This window comes from Triticum urartu, chromosome 3A (genome assembly GCF_056163025.1).
Source record: "Triticum urartu cultivar PI428250 chromosome 3A, HENAU_Tu73, whole genome shotgun sequence".
Taxonomy (NCBI): Eukaryota; Viridiplantae; Streptophyta; class Magnoliopsida; order Poales; family Poaceae; genus Triticum; species Triticum urartu.
In genome coordinates, this window is record NC_141875.1 from 1,396,115 (window position 1) to 1,412,420 (window position 16,306).

A 16,306-nucleotide genomic window follows, 5' to 3' on the forward strand; every position below is an offset into this window, starting at 1 on the left:
TATTAAAAATATAAAGATAAAACTAGAAGGTGCGTTCAACCACAAGGACGGTGGATCAACACGGCTCCCCGTTGGGGTATCTAACTGTTCAGCAGGCTAAAGTAGAGAGCTAATGGCGGCTTAAGAAATCACAATGGTGGTGTACCGCGCAAAGAGAGTCCATTCTCTCTACGATCGACTTTTTACAACATAAACATTTTTAGCATTGCTCTAAGAGAATATCCCCCTCTTCAACCGGCCGATTTTACACATCACTGCGTTAGAGCTCTTTTTTTCCCTACAAAAAAGAGCTCTTCTTTTTCTTACAGTAAATTTATTGTGATGGAAGAAGGCCCACTCCCACTTGCACTGAATCATGCATGCATGCTAGGACGTGTGTTTAACCAATGGATCCATGCTTTCACCTTTGTCACCCAAACACACGAGCTTTGCAATACGTTCGTACGCTGCTAGCTGCTAGCATAACAACAACAACGCAGCTGCAAAGCTCCGTTGAAATTTCTCCATCCCTCTCCAACCACTACTGTAGCATGTGCACGTACTGAGACCCACTACTGTAGCCACACATATACCTCACTTTTTTTAATACAATATATACCTGGCATATTTGCCATGCTCCCATAGGCCTAGCATTTATCATCAGGTCCCTTCCGGCCGGCCACGCCACACAGGCACTCGTTCTTCTTCCTCCATCTCATCCTGCCTAGCCAGAGCTGCCGCCATGAAGCTCGTAGCTGCCTGCACCTCGGTATTTTCTTCTCCATTATGTTAAATTACAATCTAGAGTATTAAGACCGCGGCTGCTGATTGGTCTCTCCCTGCTAAGGTAGATGGAGGTGAAGGCAAAGCCGGCGAGGACCAGCGCGAGGGGCGGCACGGCGGTACCGGTGGAGAAGAAGCAGTTGGAGAGGGAGAGGAGGCAGCGCATGAAGGCGCTCTGTGAGAAGCTCGCGTCCTGCATCCCAAAAGAATACTTCCCCCACTCTGTAATTAAGAACACACTTCTCTTCACATGCTATTTTTTTTGTCATTACATATAACTGAACAGTGTGATAGCTAGCTTGTTCTTTTGTATATATATAATTGATAGCTAGCTTGTTGTTTCTCTCCAATTATCCATGTTTATATCATGATCTCATCCTGTCCACGAAGTAATGAGTTTATATATTGTGAGTATTTAAGTTGAGAATTGTAATTGAGAGTGTTTGTTGGGCATTTATTTTCACTTTAATAGTAGTATTTTTGGAGTTCATTGCTTGTCGAGGTACGAGAACAAGTGCAAAGTAAAAACACACTGTGGATTGAAGGAAATCGACAATTTGTTTTACGCTAAGTTTTAAATAGTGGGTTATGGCAACTAGTGGCAGAAGCGTCGGCGCGCTGAACTAGTGCTATAACGGGTGCTGCGCTATAGCACGCTAATCGACTTAGCATGATGCCCCTCTAAAAGCTATAGCGCCGAGACAGCATGCTGTTTGAAACTATGGGTTTACGAGATGCTATGAATAATACAGTTTCAAATCCAAAAGGTTTGTTATGTGTAATCACATGCATCACCATAAATTTTTTTTGAAAAAGGAGGCTTGCCCCCGGCCTCTGTATTTGAGCGATGCATCACCATAAATAGACTGGAAAAAAAATACAACTCGCCCATTGTCAAAAAAAAAAGGGATGGCCATCAGCCAACGAAATCATGTCATCAAATAAAAAAAGGTTAAATTCACTTCATAATGCATTCATATTATTCTTCCTTTAAAATGCATATATAGGATACAATGACCCAGCTAGGCAACCTGGATGTGGCGGCATCATACATCAAGAAGCTCAAGGAACGGGTCGATGAGCTACAACAGAAGAAGACCTCTGCAGAAGCCATCTCTACCTTACTAGGAGTTAGTGGCATCTCGACGGCCACTATCACCGCTACCACGAGCAGCGGTGCAGGGTCACCAGAAGAAGGGGAAAAAATTGAGGCATCACCACCGGTAGTGGAGGTGCGGCAATCTGACGATGCAAGTATGGAGGTGAGGCTGATATGCAGCACGGAGAGGCCTATCAAGCTCCATGAGGTGATCACCATCCTTGAGGAAGAAGGGGCCGTCATCATCAACGCTAATCACTATGTTGCTGCCCACGTAATATTCTACACTATACACTCCCGGGTATGTACATATGTTGCAATACGTAATGCACAAACAAGTCCTAGGATTCAGGTTTCGACCAATAATTAATTATGCCAATAAAATATAGTTTATGTGGCATGAAAGTTGTATCATTAAAAGCATCATTTTCTGAATGAAATGATTTTTGTCTCAAAATATTATTTTGGAACCTTGGATCAATAGCCTTATAAAAAATATGTGTTCATACTTATCTGACGGGTAATCTTAGTTTCTAATGTACCTGAACTGAATTAACAACACATATAGAAGTAAAAGGCACAAAAGAAAATATAAGTCCCTGTATGTATGTGAAACTGCAGAACTAGTATAGATTCTCTCCACTCATTTTATTAGACTATAGAACAATAGAAATAAACAAAAGAAGTTTGAAAACAACCTTGGATGTACACAACGTGGCATACACGTCTTAATTGATTTCCTTCTTTTTTTTGTCCCCTCGTGGGGCCAGAATGTATGTGGAAAAATTGCATTGTGTGATGGAGGACTGGTTTCCATCTAAATATCAAATTATAAATTTATCTAATTTACATCCAATTAAGTTAACTAATTTTAAAAAATTATCTCTTGTTATTGCGCAGGCCTTCAGCACTAGAATTGGCATAGATGTTTCGAGAATTTCGGAACGACTGGGAGCATTGGTATGATAGTAAGTTGATTTGTGTAAAAAAACACTTAACTGTATAAATCAACATCCCACAAATGGTACATGATGTCTGTTCATTAACCGACTACAATTACGGAAGAAAACATCTTAACTAGCTAGTAAAGGTGTTGAACTCACAGCATGCTCGATGTATGAAAAAATGTTGATAAATCTTCGATCTATAATCACCCTCTATAATTTATATTAACAATTTTTGGGTTACCATAGCTTGTTGTACATGTTAAAATATAGAATTTTAAATGTGGTGTAAATATACTAACACAACAACGCAACAAGCTCCATTTATATTTCTCGGTGTATGCACAATGCACCCTCTCCAACCAGTAGGATCTGTGTAAGTACTCAGTACATCGCTAGAGAACTTTTTCGGAAAATAATTTTTGGAATGCATTCCATTCCATGTACTAATTGCTCGATATCTAGATTGTGGTAAATATTGCTTCTGTAATTGCATGATGGAGATACCTGAACAAATCCGTGAGTTGTGCAACATGTATCCTGGTTATGGGCCGCACGTCTGGGACCAAAAGACCAGTGTGACATAACAATAATTATTTAACTAAACAGCCGCAATTTTGCCATGACATATAAATATTAGTTCCTTTGTTAGCTAGTGGTTCCGGCCAGATTAAAGAAATTAGACCTCGTGGATGCATGAGGCCTTTCTCAGACTCGTATATTTTGCACTTGCACGTTGAGAACAAATTAATTGGGGAAAGGAACAAATACCTTCAACATCAATACTTTGGCCTGACATTGACAGTTAGGTTAATAATTCTTTGACAAAAAGCAAATTCTAGTTTCTAAACTAATGAAACTTTGTACGAAACAGAAGACAATATATGTGGATGTCAGGGTGCGTATGGTAGAAAGATCGAGTAAACTATGAATCGTGCCTAACAAATGAATATATATAACCCGCCAAAAAAGATGAATATATACTACGTATTGACTCAGCAAATATATTAATGTTTATGTTCCAAAAGAAAAAGAGAAGTGATGGATGAAACATGAAAGGTAGAGCTAGGTCGATGTTAAATGCATGTAAACGTGCCGAATGAAGATGTGATGGCGTTTGGACCCATGCTCCACTTCGCTTTCTTCCTCGTCGCCAGAGGGTGATTGGGCTGGGCCGAAAAGTCACCAGGAAGGAATCAATCTACACGTCCATTTCTATGTATTTTATTTGGCGCGTGGAAGTGACTGCCGTATTTACTTCTTTTCATATCAGTACTCTTTTATTGGATTCTTTCCGATAGTGATTGTTTCTCACAACAATAGCTCTGCTAAATGTAAAAAAATAACTTTATGCAAAACAACATGTGGATCAGCCCCCTCATAGATTTAAATGGATAAATATTGCACTTGGATAACAATGTTAACTTTTACAAAGTGCCAAGTTTGGCATGACTTTTTTTAAAGGAGGTTCCCAGCCTCTCCATCGCTCTGATGCCCACAAACATGATATCCTGATCAAAAGATCATGAGATTACGACTTTAAACTATGGTGTGTTTAGTGGATCTCTCCCGGGCCGAGGTGATGAAATGCCACATGTGATTGCTTAATTTGACTGTTATTGTGTCACTCTCGTCATCTTAATTACATCGAACGAAATCATAAACGCATTACTACATCTTCAGTGAACTAATTGCCACAACTACATCTTCATTAAAATAATTGCCACTAGCTATGCTAAAGTGCTGAAATTAGGTGAATTGACAACTCCTACACACGTCACGGTCAGGTCTACATTACATATAGAGTGTGAACGCAAATATGTATAGTTTTGCATAGCTCGTGGCGACCAAAAGTCAAGACCATAATTTTAAACTCTCTGCTGAACGCGCTAGCATCAACCGTCAATATGTTGTTATGAAATCGGCAGCTTAGCAATGGAGATTGAGAGATCAAAGTGTGATTAAAATATTTGCCGGCCGTGATCGTGTACCAGTACTATACGCGCTTTGGGCCTTATCAAGTGGCTAACTATTCTATTTTTCTTTTTGTCCTGCCTAGCATACACCAAGCATAGAAAAGGCTTAATTCGACAGGACATGCATGCCATTTTAAGCTATTCCGTCGGTGTTTAGAGTATCCCGTTTTAGGGTACTGGCCCAATAGTGATGTGACCAAATTTTGTTCCCTTGTACTTGTTTTTCGTATATTAACTCCAACACCAGAAAGTTTTAAATGAGCGTAGTAAGACAAAAAGAAATTAAATAGAAAACTGAAATGTAGAAGGAAAACACATTTAAAAAATGGGTGGGGGTAGGGCGGGGGGGGGGGGGGAGGGGGGGGGGGTTGTGTTGAAAATATAAAAAATAAAAACATGCAGAACAAACCGGGTTATACTAATCGACAGGAAGTCCAGACACAGCCTGTGTCACATCCCCGGGGTGTCACGGAATACGTTGCTCTGCCTTGAGTGCATACATAGTCGTCTCACTGCCCTGTCAGTCCATATCTCAACTCCCATGGAGTAACTAGTGTTGTTTTATGTGGAGACAGACGTCGAAATCATCACGTGATCATTAACTGGGCATTGTTACTTGTTCATATGATCAATATATTAGAGGATTGGTTTGGAAGGCGTGAGTGCATGATTGTGAAAGATAGGCGCCTGTGTCATTATTGTTCAGAATTGGGACCGAGAAATGGAGCGTGTGTCACTCCACTCCGGGGGGCGTTTCTTGGGTGAAATCCTAGCCGTTGCTGCCCATTTATCATCCCTCTTCTCTCTTACGCCGTCGTCAGATGAGGCTGATGTGCAAAGCCCGCCGGTGGATGACGGCGACGAGCTCATCCTCTCACTTGGTGGGAGATTCCCTCGGCCGGCCCACCTTGCCAGCCTTGCACGGCAAGCTTGTACCGTGGGGCTCAGACTGTAGGATTCCATGTGAAGTCGGGTCAACGGCCACAATCACAGAAGGCGGTGGTGGCGATGAGAGTCACCTTGCAGTTGGATCCATCCGGATTGGCGGGAGGGTTGCGCTAAATAGGAAGCTTGATGGATGTGGGTTGGCTATGGCAGTCGCATGTTTGATTCAGCTCGTAGGTGCCTACATGCTCCAGCCATTGACAACCGTGCCACACGGTTGTCTGACAGCCGTGGCGGTGATAGATGGCAAGACACCCCACCCACCTCTGGTCTCTTGCTATTGTGGTTGGACACTTGTTGTGAGGCCAACTCCACCGCACGATCCCAAACGGACGTCCGTTTTGTCTGGATTCTGTCCGTTTGGATAGGGATTTGGGGTCATGTCCGGACGTGTCCTAGGATGCGGTGGCCGTGTGTCCAGCGCGCGAACGCATCCCGGCCGTATCCTGTCCTCGTGCATTTTTCTTTGCAAGTTCTTAACTTTTTTTATCATTCATTTTTGGTACATGACAATATATCATCACATTTTGACTAGTAAAGCGAGGCCAAAGAAAATAAGAATAAGAACAATACATTTTAGAAGATACCCAACTTCCATAACTGCTCCCTTGAGTTGGGTTAGGGCCTTCTCGATGCACTTATTGTTGATCTGTGGAGGAGGCTTGATGTTGCACCCTCCTTTCTTCTTCAAGCCAGAAGTCGATGTTACTTCCTCACACCTAGTCTCATGTCTAACCTCTAATCTAGCAACAAGTGCACTTGTCTCATCTATAGCCTCTATGCTAGCTAAAAGTGCACGAACATGTACTAAATTTCGCTCTATCAATATATCGATGTACTCTTCTTCCCAATACCAAAACTTGCATCCATTCTACACAATAAAATTTGAAGTTAGCACAACTAGTCTAATCCGAGAGCACAAACCGAAGCTAAAAAGAGCACATACCCCCATCGTTTAAGCACTTGATGAACACCCATCCGGGATGTTCCGGCGTTGCAGACACGCGGTGCACGACCATCTTTGGGCAGTGGTCGCACTTAATGAGTGGCAACGGTGAGCCGACGAGCTTTTGGGCAAGCACCGAGTCCGGCCGGCCGCCATTCGTGTATCTGCCGGCGGACCACCGACGGTGCAGATCCGAGCGGCTAGAGGAGGAGCCACTGCCTGCATGTGGCCTTGCGGCCCTGCCAGGGCATTCGGCGAGGTGCCTGGCCAGTCCATGGCGCGGCCTAGCCTCCCACAGCCGGACGAGCTCAAGACCGACCGGATCCGCCCCAAATCCGGCCGGCGGGTGCGCAAACCAGGTGGCCGTGGTTGGGTAGCTCGGTGGCGCCGAGGGAAAGGGGCTGGGCGAGTGCGCGTCCGAGCTGCACAGCTGCAATGGTAGCGGCGGCGGCGACGAGGGAAAGAGTGGGGAAGAGTGGAGAAGAGTGGAGTGAGGTGCGGCCGAAAGGAGGGAGGGGCGGATAGAAAAAGGCCCGCCATGTGTCACCGACGGGCGGGCCAGGGGAGGACACGCACAGACGGCCGGCGCGTCCGCGTAGTGTCCGTTTCACCCCAAAAGCGACGCAAACTTGGGCTGGGGATGGGTCGAAAGCGGACACAAAACGGACAAAAATTCGTTTACTCCCGCGCGCTGGGCCGCCCGGTTTGTCTCTTTTATCTTAAACGGACGGGACCGGACAGGATAGGGGCGCGTGGTGAAGATAGCCTGAGGACAGCCGTGGACGTGGCTCTGTGGATCATGTGCTTCTTTCATGCATGGTTGCGAGGAGTTTCGACAGAGGTGTGCGGGTTCGGACAGGTGAGCGTACTTGTTGGGAACGGGGATGATGACGACGGCGACAAGGAGTGGCCGGCCGGCAAGGAGTCGCACGCAATTTAAATTACCAAACTCCGGGGCGGGGCGGCACCCGATCTGGCCGGCAGGCAGCGTTGGAGTGAGAAAATGAGGAGGTGAGGTGAGAATCCATGGGGGAATGGAATTGGACGGCGGTGCTCCGTTGACCCGGCCCTGAAACCGCGTGTCCGTTGGAGTCACACGCATATGCATGTCATCAAGCCAGGCCATGTGTTTGTACTGTCGCATTGCACTTGTGTGGTGAAACGGAATGGAACGGAATAGAAAGCAACACTACCGACGCGCATCATCGTCATACTAGCAGATGCTTGCGCGTGGCGGGCTAGTGCACAAATAAAGAAAGAAATAAAGATTTGCGTGGAATATATCAAGGCCACGTCAAAAAGGTCATCATCGTACTAGAAGTGGTGGCATCACCGGACTTTTGGATTTGGCATGCTTTCTTTAGAATGCCGAGATCTCACAACGACATCAGCGCGCTTCAACGATTGCCCGTGTTCAAGAGGCTTTATAATGGGGAATCATCGCCGTGCAACTACACTATCAAGGCCCGCGAGTACAACATGGGATACCTATCTTCAGTGGCGGAGCCAAGAAAGAAATGGTGGGTGTGCACACCTAAAAAAATTCTACCTAATCCAAGTGTCATACATACAATAATTGGCAAAAATATAATACAAACAGCCCAATCAAGTCAGACAACATTATAGTTCCCAAATATTCCAAATTTGCAACCTTGCAAATACAAATAGTCTTACATGAAAGATACCCATATGTAGGCATGCAGAAACTATAACACTAAGTAACTCTACGACGTTCCTTTGCCATGAAATCTTCAATGATGTCTTCCTCGCTTACTTTCAAGAACAAATCTCGCTCAATGAATGTTACTAAACAGTTGTTCATGAGATCATCACTCATACTATTTCTCAACTTATTTTTCACTAGAGTCATTGCCGAAAATACTCTTTCAACACTCGTAAGATCAATACCAATTTGATAAGCATGTAGACCAATACCAATTTGATAAGCATGTAGACTAAATCATAGAGAATATGTTTGTTTGTACCAACAAGCATAACAGAGAGTACACCAATATTACGCATAGATCTGAACCTATCATCTTGTCTCATATCATCAATAAAAGTATCAAGTTGGAATTCAAGTCTTACCAAATCCATGCTTGATATGTCCTGGGGGTAGGATTCAGCAAGTTTCATTACCTTGAGTGCATCATAAGAAGCAAATGAATTGGCGGGGTTCAAAGCAGACATGCAAATAAGCAACTCCATATTAACCTCATCAAACCTATTGTCAAGCTCTTGAATGATTTGATCAAGGATACCAAGATATACTTCTCTTCTATAACGATCATCATTTGTTTGGACTTCATAATACCGAGGTGATCTTCCATGAGGCACGTAATTATCCTCCGGTGTAGGAACTTCAATGCCATGTTTGTTGCAAAAGAAATGTCACCTTTGGAAGAAATTCTTCCCAGCCATGAGACCTCATATGTCGCATTTTATTCTTTGCCAAACTAACAAGTGCCATTGCATTAACAATATCTTGATCTCTCTTTTGCAATGACTGAGACAACTCATTAGTGTGGCCAAGAATAACAAGCATCACGTGAAGATAGAAAACAAACTCTTTTGACTCCAAGGCAAAAGCCACTGCACGTATTCTTGTCCACTCACCACTTTGTGAAGGATCTTTTCCAATAGTATCAAGTACTTCTAGTATTGTGGGGTACATGGTAATAATGTGCAGAATGGTTCGAAAATGAGAACCCCACCGAGTATCACCGGGTCTAGCTAATCCTATCTCTTGATTTAACCCACTTCCACTTTCAATTTCACCCATTTCAAGTGCTTCCAGAACCTTTTGAGCGCTAACATCTCGAAGCATGTCATGACGCTTGCAAGAAACTCCAACAATATTCAACAAGTAAGAAACATGATCAAAAAACCATTTACATGGTTCATTTCCCTTTGCCACGGCAATTAGAACCAATTGAAGTTGATGTGCAAAGCAATGAATGTAATAAGCAGAGGGCGACTCTTTCATGATCAATGTTTTCAACCCTTTAATCTCTCATTTCATGTTGCTAGCCCCGTCATATCCTTGCCCACGGATTTGAGTAAGAGTCAAATGATGATCGGTAAGCAAAGTTTCAATTGCAGCTTTAAGTGACAAGGAAGTTGTGTTGGCAACATGAACAACTCCAAGAAACCTCTCACACCCCTTTCCAACTTTATCAACATAACGTATGCAAATAGCAAGTTGCTCTTTATGAGATGCATCACTAGACTCATCAGCTAGGATTGCATAGTGCTCATCACCAAGATCTTCAATAATTTGTTTTGTAGTTAGCACAGCACAACATTCAATAATTTGTTTTTGTATCGTTGGACTAGTCAAGATGCAGTTTCCAGGAGCATTGTGCAAAACAATCTTATCAACTTCTTCATCATTTTCTGCAAGCCATTTTAGAAGTTCAAGAAAGTTCCCCCCTATTGCTAGATTCTTCACTCTCATCATGTCCACGAAATGCCAATCCTTGGTTCAAAAGAAACCTCAAGCATATTAGTGAATAAGTTGGCCTAGCCTTGTAAAGACGTAGATCCTGTTTAGACACCCTCACCATGGTATTACAAATTGACGTTTGAGGTGTCACAAATAAATTGTACTTCTCTTGAGCTTGGTTGTGAATGCTACCAATACCGCCCATATGTTTGTCCAGTGCATCAGGTTTGTTCCAATTTCTCTAACCAGTTTTAACAAGGGCATCACCCCTAGGCCCCCATTAGTTTTCCCTTTGAACAAATAGCACACAAAGAAATATGCTGCTTCCTTTGAGACACTATATTCTAGCCAACTGTACTTTTCAAACCAAACAAAACTAAAATGTCGATTTTTATCATAGATTTTCCTGACTTGAAAAGCATGTGCATATGGTCGGCATGCAGTTTTTGCAATGTATCTTCTTCGAACACTATCTTGGTCATTAAAAGCATACTCTAAAATAGGAGTTCTTTTCCCTGGATCACCTGAAAAGACATGTGCACTTGGCTGTTCGGGTAATGGAAGACTTGGCGTTGCATCTTCAATTTCAACATCGATCTCAGTATCTGTATCCATGTCCGTATCGGAATGGATTGGAGGTGGGGAATTAGGACACCGTGCATTTTCAATATCTTTAGTGTGATGTTCAGTAGCAATCTTCCTCGCTTTCTCTTCATGTTTTCGAAAAAGGTCCAGAATGGCACCATTCCTCTTCATGTTCTGCTCTGCAATTATATCAAAATTAAAACATCATTGGTAGCAGCAGCATACCGAATCAGTTCTACACAATATAAGCATCAACTATTGGCCATTGCATATAAACCAGTACAAATATACGCTGGATTGGGCCACTGGGCACTGGACATCAACTACTAGCAATTCATAATTCATATACACTGGACTGGGCATCAATTTATTTGGAAGCAGCAAAGCATCTATTTTGGGGGGAAGCTTGGAATCTCACTTTGCTGATTTGTTCAAACGGAGGTTGGGGAAGATGATTTGAGGCTGTCCGACACAGTACTGGTCCGGCGGTGGTGAGGGAGACGTGGCTGGAGAGGCGTCCAGGGTCCAGCCAGCCGCGAGCACGACAGGATCGATCCAGCCGCAGTCTGCAGGGGAGACGCAGCGGATGCCCCTGTCTCGTCTCTCCTGGCCTGACGACGGCGATTGTGGGCGGGACGAGCGGCGAGAGGAGGGGATAGGAGGGGAGCGGCGAGAGGAGGGGAACCAGTGGCCGGAGCTCGGAGGAGAGACGGGTAAGGGCTGAGCCGCTGAGGCGGCGTAGCCAGAGAGGAGACGGAGGCACGGAGCTGCCTTCACACACGAGAAGAAACCTAGACGGCTGGGGCTGGGCTTTGGACAGTCCTTTGGGCTAAATTAGTACATGGTAGAAAAAAATTCTTCAAATTCTGGGTGGGCCACGGCCCACCGTGCCTACACGCTGCCTCCGCGCTGACGGCATCTACCCTTAGTGCAACAACAAAGCCACTTTGCAACAATGCAGGAAGCGGCTAGGAAGAATGTGAAGAGGGCATTCGGAGTGCTTCAAGCTCGTTGGGGAATTGTTCGTGGAGTTGTATTGATGTGAGAGTCAAAAACATTGTGGCGGCTTATGACATGTTGTGTTATTTTGCACAATATGATTATCAAGGATGAGAGTGACGGTGTAGTCCAAACCAATGATTTTGTAGCACCTGGAGAACAAACTCAAAAGCTGAAAAATCAAGATGCAACTCAGCTTATGAACTTTCTAGAGATGCATAAGAATTTTCGTGGTCATCAGATGCATACGTAGCTACTCAATGATCTTGTGAAGTATATGTGGATCCACAATGAAAACCACAGGTACGACGACGAGGATAGCAGCCACCACAGGTACCCACTGATCCGGTCAATGGAAACAGAGGATGGCAGTCTCTTCTTCCCCGGCTCGACTGCCTTGTCACGTCGACCCAACAGATGGGGCCCACATGTCAGTTCTGCTGTTAGACACAGCTCATTTCTAAATTAGTGTGTTTTGTTACTCGCTTGACGCCAAATTGACCGTATTTCATGATTTTCGGCAAAAAACGGTGGTAAAGCGTTACCCCAGCCGCAAATGTAGTCCATTTGACATAGCGGAGGATCATCGGTTGGTGGGACCCACACGAAACCAAACACGTTTGGGTGGACCCGGACAAGAAGAGAGGGGATTGACCTCTGACTACCACCACCACTCGCTGCTCACCGTGATCACTCTTTTTCCTTTACTCTGCATCCACTTCTTAAGTAATCATCAGTCGCCGTCCGTCCGGCCTGCTGTATAAATAAGCTCCCCTTGCCTCCCACCCCCAACTCAACCACCACCTCACCTCAGCCTTGTCCCACCTTCAATCAATCCAACCCTACGCTTCAACCCAATCGCTTCTACCTACGTTAAACATCAAACTATTCTCTTCTTCCACTCCTGTTCTGTTGATTCGGCAGTAAAAGGCGCTTCTTGGCAGATTCATTAGCCCAACTCATGCCGCTGTCAGGGGACGACACACACATAATTGACCACCGACACTATTACCGAACAGTAGTAACATATACGTACACAGTAGATAATACAGCATATTTACAAACAAAAAAACGTCACTGTTACTCATAGCTGCCTGTACACATAATATAGTACTAGACCTGTTTTCTTTCTGAAAAGTGACAAATAAATACATGTGTGATGTGATGTGGAGCACCAGTACTTCCCTGGTCCACTCAAGATGAATTATTGTCTGGCTTAAATTAGTTGGTGGTGGCGACGTGCACAACAAACGTGAGCAAGATTTTTATTTCCACACGTGGAAGATTGATTCGCTCATCAGACAGCGACTTCATCATTGTACCACTCGCTCATTCGCTCCACGTCCCGAATCGGATTAGCCTTGAGCTTAACTACACATTGTGGTCAACAAAATCCTCAAAAGATGTCTTCACAATAATCATCTCACCCACCTACACAAGATCGCAGATCTCTTCCACACAAAATCTTAATTTTCTTTTGTACATCAGTGGATCATTTCTTTGTTTTACTTAGCCACTAAAAGCACAAGATTGTTTGTGTGTGCGCAAATTCATCAATTCGCATGGTCTGACGACGACGGCTTTGGTTGTGTCTGTGCAGGACGCGGCGACGCAGCTGGATCAGCTGGACAGCGCGACGGCCTACATCAAGCAGCTCAAGGGCCGCATCGACCACCTCAAGCGCCGCAAGCAGGCCGTCTTCTCCGGCGGCACCGCTGGCTGCTCATCTTCAGTCTCCGCCGGCGACTACAAGGCACAGACGGCCGCCCTGCCGGTGATCGAGGTTCGGCACCAGGACGGAACGCTGGACGTGGCGCTGGCGAGCGAGGCCGGGCGGCCGTTCCGGCTGCACCAGGTGATCGCCGTGCTGGAGCAGGAGGGCGCCGAGGTGCTCAGCGCCAGCTTCTCCGTCGTCGGCGATAAGATCTTCTACACGCTCCACTCCCAGGCGCTCTGCCCCCGCATCGGCCTCGAGGCCGGCCGCGCCGCCCACCGGCTCCGCGGCCTCGCCGCAGCAGCCGCCGTCTCGTCGTCGGTCCTCCTCACATGATCTCTCTCTTTGTTGCTTTTTCATCAGTCGCGGCAGCTTAGCTTAGCTTCGTACTGCTCTACTTTGCTCGTGAGTGAGCTTCAGGTTTGTTTGAAATCTACTAGTGTAGCCATGTAGTACCTGCATATCTCCTCCTTTGTGAAGATGTGAGATATTTTACAAACAGTAACCAGTCATGCCTTAAATTTGCTACACTGCTTTCGAATATATCATATTTCAATCCCTAGATCCATACAAAGCATACAAAATAAATCATACCTAACACCCTACCTAATCTTCGTCATCGGAGATGTCTACGACATCGATGCCAGGCACCGAGTGGACGGGCGCGTAGGAGGGCTCCGGTTCCTCCTCCCCGTCCTCGACCTCATCCATGTAGAGGAGTATCTCCTCCTCTGCGGCGTGCTCCGCCTCCATCTCCAATGTTGCGCACATAGTCATCTCACTGCCTTGTCAGTCCATATCTCAACTCCCATGGAGTAACTAGTTTGGTCCTATGTGGAGACAGACGTCGAAATCAGCACGTGATCATTAAATGGGCAATTTTACTTGTCTATACTCCCTCCATTCCAAAATATAGTGCGCCCACGCTTACCGAGGTCCAACTTTGACCATAAATTTAATCAACGAGACCAACTACGGCGGGAGAAAAAATTATATAATTAAAAACTTCTTTCGAATACGAATTCACTGATATAATTTTTGCTTTCGCCGTAATCGGTCTAGGTAGTTAAATTTACGGTCAAAGTTGAAGCACGTGGATAAAGAAAGCACTACATTGTGGAATGGAGGGAGTATGATCGATATATTAGAGGATGGGTTTGGAAGGCGTGGGTGCAAGATTGTGAAAGACAGCCCCCCTTTATAATAAATAAAAGCTGCTAAAAGTTGCTTGGCGCGCTTATGGTCGATAGGACAAGTACTCCCTTCATTCCACAATGTAGTGCTTTCTCTATCTACGTGCTTCAACTTTGACCGTAAATTTAACTACCAAGATCGATTGTGGCGGGAGCAAAAATTATATCAGTGAATTCGTATTCGAAAGAAGTTTTCAATTATATAATTTTTTTCTCCCGTCGCAGTTGGTCTCGTTGGTTAAATTTATAGTCAAAGTTGGACCTGGAAAGCGCAGGCGCACTATATTTTGAAATGAAGGGAGTATGTTGATAGCGACTCTATTTTTCTTTTCCTTCAACTCTATTTTTCTTTTCTATTTTGTGAATGATAGTGTTTGTGTGTTTTGTGTACGTAGTGTCTATACATACACGTGTGTAACAGCCACACTAACAACGTTATTAGTGCATATATGTAGCTCACGTGATTGCTAACACTAACAACATTATTACTTCATCCATCCTATAATATAAGAGCGTTTTTGATACTCACTAGTGTCAAAAACACTCTTATATTATGGAACGGAGGGAGTAGTATTTATATGTAGCACACAAGATTGCTAACAGCAATACTATTGGATATATGTAGCCCACATGATTGCTAACAACATTATTAGTTTATATATGTGGTTCACACGATTGCTAACAACATTATTAATGTATGAATGTAGCCCACGCGATTGCAAATCTCATCTACTACTTAATGTTACTCCCTCTGTTCCTTTATATAAAGTGTTTTTGTTTTTTCAGAAGTCAAACGAGTGCATGTTTGATAAAGTTTTTAGAAAAAAATATCAATATCTACAATACAAAATTTATATAATTTGATCAATCATAAAAAGTAGTTTTATATTTTATCTAGTAAGTATTGCAGATGTTGTTATTTTATTCTATAATAATCTTGGTCAAACATTCAAATGGTTGACTTGTATGAAAATCAATATGCCCTATATGCTGGAACGGAGGGATTATTATGTTCCAGTTCACACCAGGGAGAAGATAATCAAAGGCATTTATAGCATTCTATGATCTCTGTAACTACTGTTCATAATTGGGACCGAGAAACAAACGCATGTGTCACTCCTGGGGGACGAGACTTGCCTGCTCCCCTCCCATGTGCCCATCCGTGCTCCCGCATACGTGGCTTGATTTGATTGGAACAAAATAAAGCCCGGTCCCACTCCCTTAAAATCAGGGGGGAGATGATTAGATTAGAAAGAAAAAAAAAGGAAAAAATATAACCGTTGGATGAGGTGGGAGCACGGATGGGAGCATGGAAAGGGAGCATGCAAGCCGGATCCACTCCTGGGGGGCGTTTTGGGTGAAATAATAGCCGTTGCTGCCCATTTATCCTCCCTCTTCTCTCTTACGTCATCGTCAGATGAGGCTGACGTGCAAAGCCTGCCGGTGGATGGTGGCGACGAGCTCATTGCCTCACTTGGCGGGGGGTCCCTCTGGCCGGCCCGCCTTGCACGGCAAGCTTGTACCATGGGGCTTTGGACAGTGACTCCTGGCGGTTTCAGCAAGAGTGCCGCGTAGTTGTGGCTGGCTGGCGGCAGTGGATTTGGGCATCCTTATGTTAATCTAGCAGTGAGGGGACGACTCTTGTGGTCGGGTCAATGGCCACAATCAGGGGTGGAGCCCATTGGGCTGGCCCGTATT

The 16,306-nt window shown here is 44.6% G+C and overlaps 2 protein-coding genes and 1 pseudogene across 5 annotated transcripts; 2 read left to right on the top strand and 1 right to left on the bottom strand.

Moving 5' to 3' along the window:
* Positions 1-590: 590 nt before the first annotated feature.
* LOC125527425 (transcription factor bHLH162-like) lies at positions 591-3,028 on the top strand. Of its 4 annotated transcripts, none has more exons than XM_048691934.1 (4): positions 591-748; positions 831-986; positions 1,770-2,162; positions 2,762-3,028. In XM_048691934.1, exons 1-4 carry the CDS (start codon positions 722-724, stop codon positions 2,825-2,827), a joined length of 642 nt encoding a protein of 213 aa, XP_048547891.1. In that variant the 5' UTR covers positions 591-721; the 3' UTR covers positions 2,828-3,028. The 4 variants fall into 4 exon arrangements, with proteins under 4 accessions (XP_048547891.1, XP_048547893.1, XP_048561130.1 ...); XM_048691936.1 differs by having other exon boundaries at positions 1,770-2,135; XM_048705173.2 differs by lacking the exon at positions 2,762-3,028 and having other exon boundaries at positions 1,770-2,318.
* A 5,358-nt stretch (positions 3,029-8,386) lies between these two features.
* On the bottom strand, positions 8,387-10,873 carry LOC147977513 (uncharacterized; annotated as a pseudogene).
* A 1,105-nt stretch (positions 10,874-11,978) lies between these two features.
* On the top strand, positions 11,979-13,950 carry LOC147977514 (transcription factor bHLH167-like). The gene is made up of 2 exons (XM_087545781.1): positions 11,979-12,131; positions 13,215-13,950. The coding sequence occupies exons 1-2, from the start codon at positions 11,979-11,981 to the stop codon at positions 13,749-13,751; spliced, it is 690 nt and encodes a 229-aa protein (XP_087401907.1). The 3' UTR covers positions 13,752-13,950.
* The last annotated feature ends 2,356 nt before the right edge of the window (positions 13,951-16,306 follow it).